Here is a 17,501-nt window from a genome sequence, read left to right as displayed (position 1 = left end):
GCTGCTCTTTCATCAGGGACACAGCTCCTTCTTTCCCCAGTGATTTATATGCCTGGGGTATTATGGAGAATATGTCGGTGAGGGTCTGAAGCATGTCCAGAGGAGGAAGTGCACCATGGTCTGTAGGACATATGGCACACAGCTCCTGAAAGATCAATGGGAAAATGGAACCTGAGCCTTTGCTGACCACGGATGATCAGGGTGTTGGAAAAAGCACCTCCCCTGAGCTTTGAAGTATCCCTGACTACAAAGGTTTGAGGAAATTTAGAGTGAATAGGAGCGCCCAAAATATAGTTTGGCAGGCAGAATGCCTATCGTAAAGAATTTCCAAGTCATATATGAGCAAGATTTCAAAACTCTTCAAACCAATGCAGGGGAATTTAGGAACCCTTGAGAAGCTTACAATACTCACTTTGTGAATTAACAAGACTGGGAACATCTCCAGGAGCTGCAGAGACTCCACAAATTTTCAGTGTTCATCAAATGAGCACTGCTGGATGGAACGCACGCCCCTGGCTGCTGCAAGTGCAGGTGTCCAGTGAGTGGGGCCCTGCCGGCTGCTCAGTCATTCTTTTGTTTGTCCCTGGCCAGATCCTTCATCTGTTTCCACAGCTACTGCTCTCCCCACACCTCTTCTTCTTTCCCTCTCTCTTGGCAGATCATTCACTCCAACTTCACAAATAAACTTAAGTCACTGAGAACCAATTCAACTAATTTCCTGGCCCCATCCCTTCACGTTTCTATCTGCATCTGTGCTCATCCTTGCCCCTTTCCCCTGCTGGAGAAACAGAGTGGTCTTTCTAGTCCAGTTCAACTACTTTGCCTGTGCCTTGGACCTGTGTCTCTGGGCACATCCTTGCTCATATTTTCCACTCTCCTTGCTTGGCTTCTCTCCCACAGTGTGTAGTACTTTCTCCCCACTGATCTCATTTTCTTATGCCACACTCTTTGAGAAAACAACACGCATCTGCTCTTCTATTCCCTCACTTCTGCTCACTCTGAACTTATAATTTCTCATCATTATCTTACTTGGCCTTCCTCTAGGACTTTCCACCCTGTCACTGTTCTCCTCTGGATGCTTTCCTGTCACTCCACCCAGGTTCTCTTCCTACCACTTGTCTCCTTTTCCTCCTTTCTTTCACTGCTTTCTATTTGCAGTTGGAGTTTCCCTAGATTGCACCTGGTACCCTCTTGGCCTTCTTCATACAATGTCTCATTTTCTCATTCAGTTCATTCATTCAGACATTCATTTATTCTGTTGATTTTTAAGATCTTCCTGTGTTGATGGGTTCTCTGCTGTGGGCTAGGAATGCATAAGGTATTACCTAACTGCCAGGATTCTTGATGTAGTAAGAAATCATTTAAAGAAATAAGTGCAATTAAATGCTATACTTGCTAGAGGAGCATATAGAGGGGTTGCAGAGGGTGAGGAAGGAGGCTGCACAGAGGCTTTAGGAGAATCTTGAAATGAGAAAGAATGTGCCTGCAGGGCTGGGCAAGAGGAATCAAGGAATTCCAAGTAAAGAAGTAGCACATGTGGCACAGTGTTTCACAGCATGGACTTTGGAGCCAGGAAATCTGGATAAAATCCCAGGTTCTCATCTTGTAAGGAATGGGAATTAGAATGTGCTACTTTTACAGGTCTCATTTTCTATTTCTGCAACAAGCCCTAACTTGTATGGCTGCTGTAAAACTTAAATAACAGCAAAAGTGCTTATTAGCACAATGACTGTTGTAGAGTATGTGATTATTAAATAAGCCATTATAACTACAAATATATTTATAACTTTAACATGGATATTATAACCATTACAAAAGGATCTACTTCATAAGCTTGTTGTGAAGACCAAATGAACTAACAAATGTGAAAGAACTCAAAAAGTATAGCACAAAATTGTTCAGTCATAAAAAGGAATGAAGTTCTGATACATGCTATAATATGAATGAGCCTTTAAGAAAATAAGGGAATAAACTGGATACAGAGGGACAAATAGTTTATGATTCCCCTTGTCTGAGGTACTGAGAGTAGGCAAATTCATAGAGACAAGAAAGTCGAATAGAGGTTACTGGGAGTTGGGGGGAAGGAGGCATACCGAGTTATTATTGAATGGGCACAGAGTTTGTTTGGAATGATAAAAAAAGTTTTAGACATAGTGGTGATGCTTGTACAACATTGTAAATGTATTTAACACCACTGAATCATACACTTACAAATATTAGGTTTCAAGTACAGCAGAAAGAAAATAACAAATTCATATGCTATTTTCAACAAAATACCACTCACATTCAGAGTCTGACAAACAAATCAGGACATTTTCCCTGCTCAGGTTTTTAAAAACTATACTTACATTTGCTGAGGTTTACTAGTATAAAAATGTACATTTTTAAATTGGTAAATTTTCAAAAAAGGGAATTAACCTAGGGTTGGTATTTTGATCATCCTAAAATGTGGAAAATGAATTTACTTCTAAATAAAGAAGTCTAATAATTGTGCCTCACTTTTGACCTGTGTTAGATCCAAGATGACTTGATTTTTTCCACGTGCTCCCCCTGGTGAATAGTTGCATAGTATATTTTGGAGATACATATTTGTATTTAAGAATTTAAGTCAGATAAGGATGTAAAAACGGATACATAAACACCCCTACATAGAGACAAGTCCAGCATTTAGAAAGCTGCATTTAAAATTAAAAACCAACAAGGCTTCAGAAAGGGGAATTTTCCCTTGGGGCTTGGCAGGGACACAAGGCTTACTGACCTGCGTCCCCTGACTGTTGATGTCAACAGCATCACTCCACTCACTGGTTATTTCATCTGGCAACTCTGTCCTCAAACAGAGGCTAGGAAGTAAGTCTTTGGTCTTGCAGTCTGGATAACTGGAAACCTGATGATAGAGCTCATGATGAACTGAGCTCTCAGAAGGAATTTTTCTGCAATAAACCTCAAATTTTGGGACATCTGAAATTAAAAAAAAGGCATGTGTAGACTTAGGTCTGAACCATAAAGACAGGGGTATTAAACATAACATGGTAAAATGAACTTCTTAAGAAGGGATGAACAATATTTTTATTTAAACATTTTTCAGAGGATACATATATCTATTAAATAAAAAATAAACCTCCAGAAAGAAAGTTTTATTATTTAAAGTCAGTTCTATAAAATATACCTTTAATGTTTTCCTTTATAAGCACTGCTACTGGGCATCTGTTGTGGAAAATGACTCGAGGACTAGGGTCTTCTGAGAGGGTTAAATAAGTCACTCCAAAGTGTTCTTGATATGTCAATGCTATGGCCCTAAAATAGAATCAAATCAAATGACAGAGATGGTTTAGAAAAAAGTGCAAGTTCTCTCTCTTGATCATGTTTACTTGGATTAGCAATGTTCCAAACACTAAAATGCCTCTCTTTTATACCTTAGGGGAGATTTTTTTTTCCAGAAAAATGAGGACATTCCTTCATTTAATTTAGTATATTAACTGAATATTTACTGATTTTTTAAAATGGTAACATACTTATTGTAAGATATCCAAAAAATGTGAGGAATTATTTAAAAGATTAAAAACCACAACTCTACCACTCAGAGAGAACTACAGCTAACTCTACAGTCATCTCATCCCTCCACCCTTTTCCTCTATGCATATGTATCTTAAACTACTCAGACAGGGTACCATCTTCTCCAAAAGTGCTCAGTAAGTTCTGATAAAGGAAGAGGTGAACTACTTTAAGGACTACTTCAGAATGTGGATGTCTGTCCATTTCCATTATAAAAACAAAGACTTAAATGTTGGTTGTCAATTTTCACAAGATGGTCAGGCTTCACAGGATCTACATTTTGACCACCAGGTCAAAGGTGTATTGCTAGCAATAAGAAAAATAGCTGTCTGGGCACAGACTGCCCTCTGTAATAGAAAGAGAAACTCTCCTATTGTATGTACTACAGACTATCAAATGATATTTCATGTCAAATCAGGAAAAAGATTCTCTCTGAAGTTCAAATTACATACACTGTCAGAAGTAATAAAATAAATTAGTTAATTTGCTGAATGTGGTTCTTTGTTTATGCTTATTAAAATGGGTTAATAGCACATTAAACAATTTCCTGTTTGCCATCTATCCTATTTCCAATTTGCCAATGTGAGTTCTTTCCAAAGATCACAGTAGTCTAAGATGCCAAAGTGAATAGTGCATTAGCATTTGGTGAAAGATAATACCATCAAATGTGCACTACAGAGTGAGGGGAGGAAAGAGATGAGGAAATGGGGAGATGAGCAGAAAGTGCATTCCTTTTCAGAGTGAAGCTCTTAGATAAACAGGGAAGAGCCTTTCTTAGACTAATTTTGGAAGAGCTGGGAAAGCCGATCTCAGACAATTTTCTTTTGATAGCTATGAAAGTTGGGGGCCAAGCTAGAGCTACTTAGATTTAATATTTATAGACAAGATTAATTTATATTATAATTCTTTTTAAAAAATTTCTTTTTAGTTATACATGGACACAATACTTTTATTTATTTTTATGTAGTGGTAAGGATGGAACCCAGTGCCCCACATGTGCCAGGTGAGTGCTCCACCACTGAGCCACAACCCCAGTCCCTATATTATAATTCTTAGAATTTTAAGCTTCATTTCCAAATGAAGTTTTGCTTCAAATTTTGACTTTTACTGTAAAAATAAATTTGTTTTATAGACAGAAGTTTGTATACCTTTCAAGAATACTTCCTTAAATTCAATATGCTTAATATTATCTAAAACCAGAATATAAATTAGGGTAACCCCTCTTTGCAGGGTTAAGGCTGAAAATGTTGGTAAACTCAGGGATGTTTGTGAATGTTGTGAAGAAAGAAAGGATGTGGATGTGGAATAGGGCCTTACTACTATGGACAACTCCAGTTAAGCTGTTATCTTTTAAAATATTACTATTAAATCTTTGTATACATCAAAAAAGTTAGGATGGCTGAAGTCCAAAAACCTATAAATTCATGATCATGAGCATAAGGTACCTCCCATAAGGTCACAATATGTTTTCTTTTGTAGCTGTTATATATACCATAAATAAGTTATTCCTGACAGCTGTAGAAAGGATGGATTGCATGCAAAACAACCACAAAATAGAAGTCCAGTATGAAGAAACCATTACAAGTCTCTGCCTTGATTCTGTGGCTGTTATTTGCATAATTGGTATTGGTAATTGGCAACTGGTGTGCAGAAACAACCACAGCAGAGAGTCTTCTGTGGATCGTGTTTATCTAAGTTCTCTCTCTAGATGATTTTTTTGTGAAAAATTCCATTTTGAAATAAAAGTACAATATTAGAAAAGAAGAAGCTTTCCCAACTTGGTTTTCTCATATTTTAGCCTTAATTTCTCACCATTTTACAGAGGCTAAGAACTCCTAAAAGAAGGTAATCTTTTTCATTATGGTGTCTTGCTGCTATGCTATGACATCATTTTCCCCCAGGATAAGATGCATACAGAAAAAATCTCATCAACAGTACACTGGGACAACCCATATGTGATCACAACATTTGACCTATATACAAATGTCTATATACAATGTCTAAAAGTCATTAAAGATAAAAGTAAAATGTAGTCTTACATATGCGGAACACTGCACCTATTCTGTCTCTCAGCATCTCCATGGACAGTGACACTGTCAGGCAAAGAAGGGCATTCACATATATGTAAAATACCTGGTACAGAATCCATTTTCCCTAGAATTCCCGAGGGGCACTGCCACACTCTGTCTGGGAAACTCTTGTTTAACTAGAGCTGGCAGGCTCCAGCACTGTGAGCTGTCGGCACCTGCAGCAGGAGAAAAGCCCAGCAAAATCTGTTTCTGAAGTAAGGATGCATCCAACACCGATGGCCCAATGTCAGGCATTAAATCCCAGCAAGGAAGGGAGCTGGGTTGCAGAGCAGGCTGCTCTCCACCTGGGCAAATGCTGAAAGTAGCACTGTCAGGAACATGAAAATACTGGAAAAAGAAAAGACAATGCAGAGAGGGCATACTTACTACAACAATGCAGTCAAGTTAAGGTTTAAAAGCATAGCTTCTAAGAAACCATACCATGTATTCTCAGAAAGTGGCCAAGCTGGGAATGTGGGCCTATCGGTACAAGAAAGCCCTAATGAGACAATTAAAGTACTGGAAGCAGGGTTGCTTTTCTGGGCATACTGAAACATGATAGAGCTGGAGGTGATCTAAAAGATGATGCACAGTTCTCACTGGGTTCCAGGTATTGCAAATATCCCCATGCCACCAGGGTAGAGATACCATGTGCTGGGGAGGGAGTCCTCTTGAGCAGATAGGTTTGGCTACAATGAAAGGATGTGGCTTGGTGGGGATGTCAGGAAAAGAGATCTGAGTAAGATTCAGAACAGGAAACTGGGAGTTCAGAAGACAAATTTTATGTAAGGCTCATCCTGAGGGAGGAGCAAATTCCGATGGAATTTTACACTGTTTCTGGCATTAGTGTCTGAATTTTAGACTTAAAAAGAACCTCAAGGAATAATATATTTGAATCTCCTCTTTCACAGCTGAGGAAGCTGTTTGTTCTTATTTCATTTTTGTTGTTACTGTTGTTTGTTTTGTTTTGGTATCAGGGATTGAATCCAGGGGTGCTTAACCACACCCCCAGCTCTTTTTATTTTGAGATAGGATCTTGCTAAGTGCTGAGACTGGCTTTGCATTTGCAATTCTTCTGCCTCAGCCTCCTGAGTCACTGGGATTCCAAGTGCATGCTACCATGCCCAGCAGGAAGCTGCTTTTGACTGAGTTTTGTCCGATATCACAAAGCCAGGAAGTGGCAAAGGCCAGCCAGAAGTCAGAATTTCTGCTTCTGAGTCTGGGGTTTCCCCACTGTTCCAGAGTCTTCCTGAGAGGCTAGGGATTATCATGCCTCTTGAAAAATTCCACATCTGCCTGAAGCAGAGTCAGTGTTGGAAAAGGGGATATTCCTCAGCTATAGGGGCAAACTGGGTCTTCCTCTTCTTCCAGGAAGCTGAGGCAAACAAGGAAATAGAGGATCCTGGGTGATGTCGATGCTGCAGATGCTGCTGGCTACAGTCATTTACTAAGCACCTATCCTATTTCCTTACTTAACTTATTTAATTCTCATTAAACCTACAACGAATGCAAAATGATGCCTATTTTATAGATGAGGAAACATCATCTGGTCCAATGTCTCAGGAAGTCCTAGAGTGAGAAGTAGGACAATTATCTAGATGCATGCTGATTCTCTTGTCAAAGCAAATGTTGTTGACCTCTATTTCTTAATTGGACAATCAACTGGGTACTTCTGGTCACCTATTTATTTTTTATCAATGAACCAGGGTAGAATTCTAGTGTTCCACATTTTTGTATATACCACAACACACTGTCTAAAAAATATAAGATTTTATCCTGATCAATTATTCTAATATAATTTTTTAGAAACAAAGTAAGGAATAATAATAACTGCAGAAAAAGATAAAGAAAGATAATAGTTTCTCATATGATAGTTTCATTAACATTCTCCTTGGCATATTGTTAATTTTTTTTTTTTAAAACAATCTCTACTTACTTTCTTAAAACATATCTAATCATTTTCATTGTACAGAGCTGAATCAAGAACACCTCTCAACATTCCTGGATTTATTTTCTACATGTTCTGCCATTGAGATGTTAACATAAACGAGCTGGTACATTTTCACATTCACTCTGTGTGAACACAAAGCTCACTGCCCCAGATCATTGGCTTGGTCTGTCCGTGGCTTGGTTTCGCTCTTGCCCTTGGTCCACTCCAGTTACTCAAACCAGCTCTTCAGTTGCTGCAACCTGTGGGCCAGATGTTTTCTTCATGCAACTCAGAGCTGGTCCTCGGGTGCACTGCTTTGCTAGTGGGGGTTCAGTGAACCTGTGAGAGGACCATGCGGGAGCCTCTAAGCAGATGGGGCGCAGGCAGAACTAATCCAGCAGTGTCAGGACCTGCTGCTTTGGAGGATTTCTGATCATTAATTACCTTGGAAGTACTGACCATGACATCCATGCTTTAATTAGAGCCAAAATAAGTGGATTTCTCTTTACCTATATTCAGCATTAGCCTATTCTTTGCCCTAGGCTATAAAAAGTTAATCCTATTTGTTGTTAATTTAGCAAAATGTAGACAAAACAATTATGTTATGAATTGCTTACCTCCTTTCCAGAATGGGGTTTGGAGACAGATAACTGTGGTTTATAAAATATCTGATATGGTGTGTTATTGATTACTGTAGTCTTGTCTTCAATCTGAATAATCTGTATGCCTTGCTGTACCATGGAAGAAATGCAGAACTGACACAACTGTAAGATAATTGAGGAAAGGGCATTTTTTAAACACTATTATAAGGCATATGCAAATCTTTTGACTATCTTTAAAAGTTAGTTATATATTAGTTTGTGCAGGATAGCACCAGTTTACCTTTCTCCAGAGTACTTAATAGGATTCCCTTTCATTCTCCAAAATGCCCTGGCCAATACAGGGTTAGCATTTACTTTAACAAGCCAGTTATTTGTGCTACTATTGCAAGAGATTTGTGTTCAGATTATTTTACAGATTACCTCACACAATATTTATAAAGTACTTATATGTAAACAAATTCCTACTCATCTTACTCAACAGAATTCAATACAGCATCCCTTCTCAAGAGCATCACAGCAGCGACCTCACAGAGTGCCTATAATGGGCTCAGTAGAGTTCTAAAACTTTAAAAGTGACAATGAAGATGAAGGAAACAATAATGATTGACCTTCATGTATTGTTACATCATGTACCCCACTCGTTTTAAGTAATTTAGGAATATTAATTCACAAATTCCTATGTATAGTAATGATATAGGGTTTTTTCTATTATTCCCATTTTACTGAAGATGAAAGTGAGATGCAAAAGGTCAGCACTTGTCAAGGTCTGGCTGGCGCTGGAACCTATGTGGTCTAGCTCTGCAGGGCTGCTCCTCACCACTATGTGCATTGTCTCCTCGCACTCCTGCATCACATGTGGCACTGATGCTTGGATGGTTACCTGCCTAAGGGCAGCCATCCAGTAAGTGCCAATCTCAGAGCAGCAGTTCTCAAAGGGTGGCCAGGGACTCGTATGGAGGATCTCCAGAAAGAGTACTAAGTTGAAAACTGTTTTTATAATACTGACATTATATTTTTCTCTTTAATTTCCTCATGAGCATACAGTGGAATTTCCCAGAGGCTATGTGACATACCATGTCATCTCTGATGGCTAATGGAATATGTTTAAACTCTTATGTTTAAAAAACGTCTTGGGGCTCAGTGGCAGAGCGCTTGTTTAGCACATGTGAGGCACTGGGTTCGATCCTCAGCACCACATGAAAATAAATAAACAAAGGTGTTGTGTCCATCTACCGCTAAAAAAAAAAAATCTTAATTTTTAATCTGGTAAAAACTGATAGAAATAAAAGGTCTCTGGGGCGGGGGTCCCCAACAATTTTTAAAAGTATAAAGGAATCCTAAGACTAAAGTGTTTGAGAGTTACTACTGAGAATAATTAGACATCACTGTATGTTCCAACAGTTAGTTCATTCATTCATTCATTTGCAAGCATTTATTCAGCACTTGCTATGGCTACTTTGTGAGGTACTAGAGGTAGTGGGAATTTGCCTGCATTGTTTCCAAGTTTTGATGGCAGTTCTCAACTTACAACTATTCAACTTTGGGTGATTCATGCTTACAGCTCTTTGCCATTTACACCCATGTTACAGCACTTTGGCAGGCAGAACATAAACATGTGTTGCCCAGACAACCTTGAGGAAATGGATACCAGCCTTGAACACTGAAGACCAAGTTCTTATTTCGGGGAAATTTATTTTTTAAAAAATGACCAAAGAACCCTAACTTTTCTCAAAAGATTCTTCAAAGATGCTCAAAAAGACACTATCCCCAAAGAAAGGTTATTCTGAATTCTACTATTCTGATAAATTCTACATTCTATTTTATCTCTTTCTCATTTGGGAAAGCTAAAATGATGAAGATAATTTTAAATACAGCATGAGACTTCCACATGTCACACTAGATATTATACTTTCATACATACAATTTAATGTGATTAGTTGCTATATTAATCAGCTAATTGGTTTTCATAGACTTTAGATTTATGCTGAAAAGCACACACCATTTGTATTCATTTAAGTAACTGCTTACGTATGTTTTTGTTTGTTTGTGTGTGTGTACAAATCCTACTAAAAACATGGGCACTAGTTGACTGTTGAAGAATTCCATCAGTTGAAAACTGTTATAGGAATTTCCTCCTTTAACACTGGTTCTGTGGAAAAAACAAACTTGTTCCACATAATGTCGCTCAGGATGTCCTTTCCAGGAATATAACCTCTGCTGTAGGAGTCTTTGTTCTTTCACTCAATGCTTAGAGTGTTAGCAACTTTACTTCCTGTTCTAAAAAAGGAAGCCAAAGTACAGTTTGTGGATATTTTGGACTAAGTTCATTCCCCTTTCATATACTATAAATCAAGTGACTGCTGAGTGTTCTGAAACAGAGCAGTTATGGGATAAATTATGTGACACAGCTTTTATCACTGGTAAAGAAAAATACATTGTAAAACAGAAGTCTAAGTAGTTAAGAAATCAAGTATTTCATTGTTATATATTATTTAGAACATGTAATATCAAAAAAGGATTTTAAAAAAGGGTAGGTTTATATTAAACAGTTTAAGGGAATGGCATGCTATTTCCCTTGAGCCACATCAACTCTGACCTTACCTTCTGATGTCCTGGGAAAGCACCAAGTCTTATTTCAGCATCAACAAACCCTTCTTCGTCCAATGTCACAACTTCACCATTACCTCCATCTTTCCACTTTGGAGATGTCAGATTATGGACTAGTTTAATTGCTACTGACTTGTGCACAGTGTTTGTATTTGCCCAGTATATTCCAATTTGAAAAGCTTCCTGGAAAAATAATACCTCAATTATAAAGTATTTTTCTTAACTCTGGTATATTTTTTTTAACCTCAAGCACCAGAAATTTTTTTCGTATTATATAATAGGTGCACTAAAACAACCAAATATCATTCCACTTTTTTTAAATAATAGCCATATACATTTTATCTTTGTTTCCAATGTCAATTTTGATTCACAATGAAATTCATGTTTATGGAAGGGGAAGAAAAACCAAACTTGAGATGTGACTATCCTATAAATACCAAGGCTTAAAAACTGAAAGCTTCATCTCATTTGACAAGAGAATAACATGCAATATTAGGTCCATCCAGGTCAACATTCCAATTCCACAAGGTAATAGTATCTGATTATTAAAAAAATGGAAAATGCAATTGAATAAAGATGTTTATGGACTGGAACTCAAAAAAAAAAAAAGAACTCAGAAATTGTTTTCTACCAGGAAAATATTTTATTTAGGAGTTATTTTCACTTCATTTTCTTATAGATTTATATGTCTTAAAATGATCTAGCCTTATAAAGTTAGTTTTATAAGTTAGAATATAAAATCTTCTGAAATTTTATTTCATGATTAGGTTTTTCTCTCTGTGTCCATGTTATAATTAATAACTGGGTAAGCCTTCATAATTATGGACATACAAGTCCACTTATAAAGAAAAAGAAGCCTGACAAAAATGGTCATTCAGAAAATCCCCAACACCTCACAGATTTCAGAGAATTTAAGAATTGCAGAGATTATCAAGGGGATGGGTTAGCATATAATACAACCCTGTATCCTTAACACACCGAGAGATTAATCTTAACACTTGTCAAATATCCTGTACACAACAGAAATGAGCATGTAACCGGTACAAATTATCAAAATTTAATGATAAATCAACCATGAATACTACTGATGGGGGGAAAATGGGGGGAAATGTTCTCTGAATATCAAAGAACATTCCATACTCCTTATGTACATATCTATAAGGACAGTTTTCCACAATGCACTCATTCTGTTAAATCATAAATGTAACCTCAGAATAAAATCTAGTTGTTGGGAGAAGAATTATATTACTTTTAAAAGTTATAGTACCTGAAAATTAGGAGGAATAATAGTTTTGCCAGCAGGAACCTGTAGAACAATCTTCTCTCCTTCAAAAAGCCAGAGGTCCCACTTGGACTGATTGATAAGCAGGGCCCAGGGCAGAAGTTCTATCAACAAAGTTCTAACATATGGCTTCCAGACTGACAGCTTCACTCGCATTGGGCTATCCCACTGACTCAGCTGTTCATTCCTGTTCCAAATACCACATCCAAGAGACTCAATGAAATATGATGACTTTAGTATTCATGAAATATGTTTAAGGATTCCAGACACACAATGCTCCTGTAGGATATCTCTTCATATCAGTCATTCAATGTTGAATTTGCAAGCAGGAGAAAGCAACTTTTCATGCAATTATGTTGTACATTATGAGTAAAAAACTCTATAAATCTATCTACTAGATGACAAAAGGTCAGAATCTCACAAATACATGCAAATATCTTTTATCACACCATTTATGGTATCTTAATATTTTTGTGAAGTCATTTCTTAATGTTTATTAGCACATGTAGAAAAAGATAGCTGAAGACTGTTACCTGTCAGAATCCTTCTTATTATAGGGCCATGTAGGTTCAAGAGACTTTACTGGTCCATAGAATTCATCAAGGATCTGATTAACTGTACCTCCAGGGTGTATCTTAGTGGCTATTTGCTTAATGAGGGCTGTTGAGATGGGAACAGCACAATCAGAAGGATCATATTCTTCTCTAGGAAATGGAAAGAAAAAAATAAGTATCAGAATCCTAAAGTGGTCTATAATTTCTTTAAAAAACCTAACTAAAAATGTACTATGAACCATACTTTTAAGTGGCTTGAGTCCATTTTCCATGATTTAGGAAAGAATGATAGTTTTTGGATTACCTGGTCTTGGTTTTTCCTTCTTACCTGCCCATACTTGGGTGAGATCTCAAGTCACGCCTTCTTCCACTATAGAAATCATGTGTCAGTTAAATCTAAACTAAATTACATTTTTTGATGACACTTCCTGATTGGTTCTTTTTTCTTTCTCTTTGTTTTGAGTAGTAAATATTTATTATAAAGGAATAATACACACTTGAGAATGGGAGTATGGGCAATCACATGGAGGAAAAAAAAGGACAAAGAAGAGGGAGAAGGGAGGAGGAGAGAGGAAGAGAGGGGAAAGGGGAGACACACACATATGCACCACTCTTATTTCTAAGCTTGATGAGAAAGGGTAAATTTTATCTAAAACTATAGAAGAGAATAAGAGAACACTAAGCAGAACACTATTTAAAAATAACATTCTTCTAAGATAAAAATTCCATCCATGCTCCCTCACTCCTCAAGAATACAAGGTTACTTTTCTACCAAACTTCTTTTAGGAAAATAAAAAAAATGTATCTTGCTAATACCTTGCTTGAAATGTTAGGTGATGTACAAGGTCAGGTTCTATGTTTTGCAGTGGTTTTTCCTGCCCTCTTCCTGGAATTATCTGTGTTTCATTCAATCCCAGACTCCTTTTCTCCAAATGTATGATAATGGGGTCTGGAAGATGACTCCTCATGATAAAAAGAGGGCTGAACACAATCTATAAAAATAAAAGGACAGAACAACTTTCATATTTGCTTCATTGCAGTATTCCAGCTGTTTGATGCTGAAACAAACTTGTAATAAATCTCTTCCCTGGGTCACTGTGACCTTAATTTATTTCAGAACAGGAAAGGTCAGAGTCGTATACCATATTTTAGGATTGGGAAAGCACTCACCATTCGTTGTTGCACTTGAGAGTTGGGTTCTAAAGTCAAAACTGTGCACCAGACATAAATAATAGAACTGTTTGAAGATGGCACCTGCACATGAGATAGGAGAGAGTCCTATTAAATACCGAACAGCTACACATTAATCAAAATAAGACAAGGATATAATATCAGTTTGGATGATAAAAAAACTTAAAGTTGGATAAAAAGCACCTAAAACAAAACAAAAACAATGAAGCAAAAACAGACTTTGACATGGCATAAAGTAAATGTACAGTGAACTGAAGGGGCCAATTCATTCCATAGAGAACATTTCAGTTTTAAAGCTGCTTTATTCTAGACTGTACTTCTTCTCATACCTGGATGACAATGCTATACTCAGAGGCTTTGGATTCCAGGCACACATCTCTTGACCAGTCTTCATCTCCTTTGGCCTTCACACACAACTCTGTCAGTTCACTGTTTTCTAATATATATGAAGGCAATTTCTGTTGAGCTGTGAGGCAGTCGAAATGTTCTCGAACCACAGCTTGTCCATCTTGTCCAATATAATGCTGAACAACTTTTAGTTCTATGCTTTGAGACAAATAACTACAGATGATCTGTCTTCCACAGATGATAATCTAAAAGACAATGTAAAAATATACAAGGTTTCATCAATTCAGAGTTCATTACATACAATCATCCAGATAGATATGTCGAGGTTAATGGAAAGCAAATGAAGTAATTAGCTTAATACAAGATAAAGAAAAGAGGCTTGAAAGAAAGAATTTTGCTCTGTCATATTAAGTTTTCAATATTTTAAAGAGAGACTTATAGGCAGGTCCAGTGCCCAGTCAGAAATACTGATCAGGTGCTCAGGAGAGAAGATGAAACTGCAGACAAAGACTTGTGAAAGAAAAGCTGTGCAAATGTGCATCGGCAGAGGACAGCCATCCAGAGGAGAGGATGGGACCTCAAGCCCAGAAACTGACCGACACTATAGGAACAGGGTAAGAAGTCAGAGAAGGGGCCAGAGGAAAAAGGGTGAAGGAAGGTGGAAATAAATCAGGAGAAAGTAGTTTTGCTGAAGCCATGAGAGGTGACTGAGAGGTGTGTGATCAGGAGGTGGTTAATCTCATCAAATAATGTAAGAGTTGAAAAGGATGAGAACTGAATGGAAGTATTAGCTCTGTAACTGGATAGAAAACTGTGATCTATCTATTTTGCATAGCTGATTTCCTAAAGTATACTGTCCTCTTATCTGGTAAGAGATGTCTGAATACAGCAAGACACAAGATCTTTGACTGAGATACCTCATTATATTTTACTTTATTCAGTTTCTTCTACATTGTAGTATGTATCTTTATAAAACACTCAGAATTATACATTAAACCCTCAGATCCAACTTTGCACTTGGACAAGAGTTCATAATAGGTATTAAAAAATGTTTCTTGAATTGGTTGAAAATGAAAGGATATTGGAAAATTTACTCTTATTCAGTAAACAATTTTAGAAAGCAAATACTTCTGCAATAAATATTCACCATGGTTACAGAAAACAGAACTTTCACAAACTAGATTTTATATTTTTAATATTCTTGTAGATTATAAAATAATAACTAATACATATAGTATACTTAAGGGTCCAAGCATGTGATGGTTAACTTTAATGTGTCAAATGGCTATGGCGTGCCCAGATATTTTTAATGAAAAATTATTCTCGGGTTTTCAAGATGGCGGACTAGAGGGTGGCTGCATTTCATGTTGCTTCAGGACTCAGGATTCAAAAGAGGAGATATTGAGAGACATGGGACCAACTCAAAGCAGCCGGGTGAGTCTCTCTCGTTGGGGAGGCGTCCCGGATGGGGCGGTCGTCCCGGAACGCAGGGAACTTTGTGAAGTAGAGCTGCCCAGCGAGACACCCCTCCCCCCGCTGGAGCAATGAACTTGGACAACTGGGAGCGTCGTAGAGGAGGCCGCTCAGCACAGCGCTGGGACTCCCAACCGCTGGGGCTCCGGGTGGCGGCCCAGAGGAGGAGCTGCGAGGAGAGCTGTCAGGATTCAGAGCGACCACCCCTGAACACTGGGGCCTGTCCGGAGGAGGAGGAGGAGGAGGAGGAGGAAGAGCGTGGCCGCTTGGACTCGGAGTGACTGTACCAGAGCTACAGGTGGTTGCCAGAGGATGAGCTGCGCAGAGAGCTGTTTGGACTCAAGAGCAACCACTCCTGAACACCGGGGCCTGCCCTGAGGAGGAGGAGGAGGAGGAGCGAGGCGGGTCGCTTGGACTCGGGAGTGACTGCACCAGAGCTACAGGCAGGTGCCAGAGGAGGAGCTGCGTGGTGAGCTGTTTGGACTCAGAGTGACCGCTTCTGAACACTGTGGGGCTGCCTGGAAGAGGAGGAGGAGCACGGAGGGTCGCTTGGACTCGCAGTGACTGCATCAGAGCTCCAGGCGGCTGCTCAGAGGAGGTGGTGAGTGGTGAGTTGTTTGGATACAAAGGGACCGCTCCTGAACACCGGGGGGCTGCCCGGGGGAGGAGGAGGAACAGGGCCAGTCACTTGGACTCGGAGTGACTTCCCAGGGCTACAGGCGGTTGGAGGGAGGAGGAGGCACACAGTGAGTTGCTTGGATTCCTAGTGACCGCACCAGAACACCGGGCAGCTGTCTGGAGGAAGAGGCGTGCGGCGGGTCGCTGGGACTTGGAGTGACTGTACGGGGCTCCAGGCGGCTGCTCAGAGGAGGGGCCACATAGCCAGGCGATTAGGTGCAGAGCAGGGTACCAGGACCTAGGAAGCTTCTTGGTGGAAGAGCCACACAGAGACACGCTTAGGGGCGGAGCAAAGGTTCCAGGACTGCAGGCAGATTCTCTGAGGAGAGGCAGCCTAAGGAGACTGGGCAGATTCTCTGAGGAGAGGCAGCCTAAGGAGACTCGTCTGGGAAGGGCGAGGCTCCCAGGCCCAGGAGGTAGGTCTGGGACCCTGGGAACATTGCAGAGGAAGGCAGCCCAGCCCAGGCGGCAGTTGTAGATTGAGGGGAATCTCTAGGAGGGGAACTGATGAGCGAGACCTCCCCACCGGATGAGTCTTCCCTGCCGGGTGAGGTTTTCCCACAAGGACGGTAAAACTAGAAAGATAGGCCCAAACAGGCCTTGCCTCAGCTCGCAGCCTAGTTCCCCTTTGGATGACCATTGGTCAACAAGTGGAGGCACCTCTGCCCACTAGCAGGGAATATACCCCACCTGAAGGCCACCACCCCTAGAGAGGCAGCTTCCTGGTGGAGCACCGCACTATCAACTTCCTCCAAGACTTCAGCCCACTGAAGGCTAAGAGGGGATATACTAGAAATCTTCAGGGACATTATAAGTCAATAAAGGAAATCTGCAATATCTCAGCGGTCCACTGATACCTGAACAATATGAGAAAATAAGGGGAGAAAATGCCCCAAACAAATCTAGATATTATTTCAATAAAACCCAATGACAGCATGGCAGAAGAAATGACAGAAAAGGAGTTCAGAATGTACATAATTAAAATGATTAGAGAAGCAAATGATGAGATGAAAGAGCAAATGCAGGCACTGAATGATGAGATGAAAGAACAAATGCAGGCATTGAATGATCGCACCAATCGACAGTTAAAAGAGCAAATACAAGAAGCAAAAGATCATTTCAATAAAGAGTTAGAGATATTGAAAAAAAACCAAACACAAATCCCTGAAATGAAGGAAACAATAAACCAAATTAAGAACTCCATAGAAAGCATAT

At 39.2% G+C, this 17,501-nt stretch overlaps 1 protein-coding gene across 1 annotated transcript in view; it reads right to left on the bottom strand.

The window, feature by feature from the left end:
* The window catches only part of LOC306653220 (intermembrane lipid transfer protein VPS13B-like), a gene marked incomplete at its 5' end in the record, with an annotated part of 899,457 nt that overhangs the window by 36,073 nt on the left and 845,883 nt on the right, over nucleotides 1-17,501 (bottom strand). The window contains 10 exon segments of the mRNA XM_079126163.1: nucleotides 2,759-2,958; nucleotides 3,167-3,294; nucleotides 5,686-5,969; nucleotides 8,169-8,315; nucleotides 10,755-10,943; nucleotides 12,028-12,229; nucleotides 12,576-12,746; nucleotides 13,413-13,588; nucleotides 13,767-13,850; nucleotides 14,117-14,380. Of these exon segments, the coding sequence (XP_078982289.1) occupies nucleotides 2,759-2,958; nucleotides 3,167-3,294; nucleotides 5,686-5,969; nucleotides 8,169-8,315; nucleotides 10,755-10,943; nucleotides 12,028-12,229; nucleotides 12,576-12,746; nucleotides 13,413-13,588; nucleotides 13,767-13,850; nucleotides 14,117-14,380 (1,845 nt within the window).

Source organism: Sciurus vulgaris, assembly GCF_902686455.1.
Source record: "Sciurus vulgaris genome assembly, chromosome: 1".
NCBI classification, from domain to species: Eukaryota; Metazoa; Chordata; class Mammalia; order Rodentia; family Sciuridae; genus Sciurus; species Sciurus vulgaris.
Note: the sequence above shows the minus strand (reverse complement) of the source record. Positions and strands in the feature narration are given on the sequence as shown.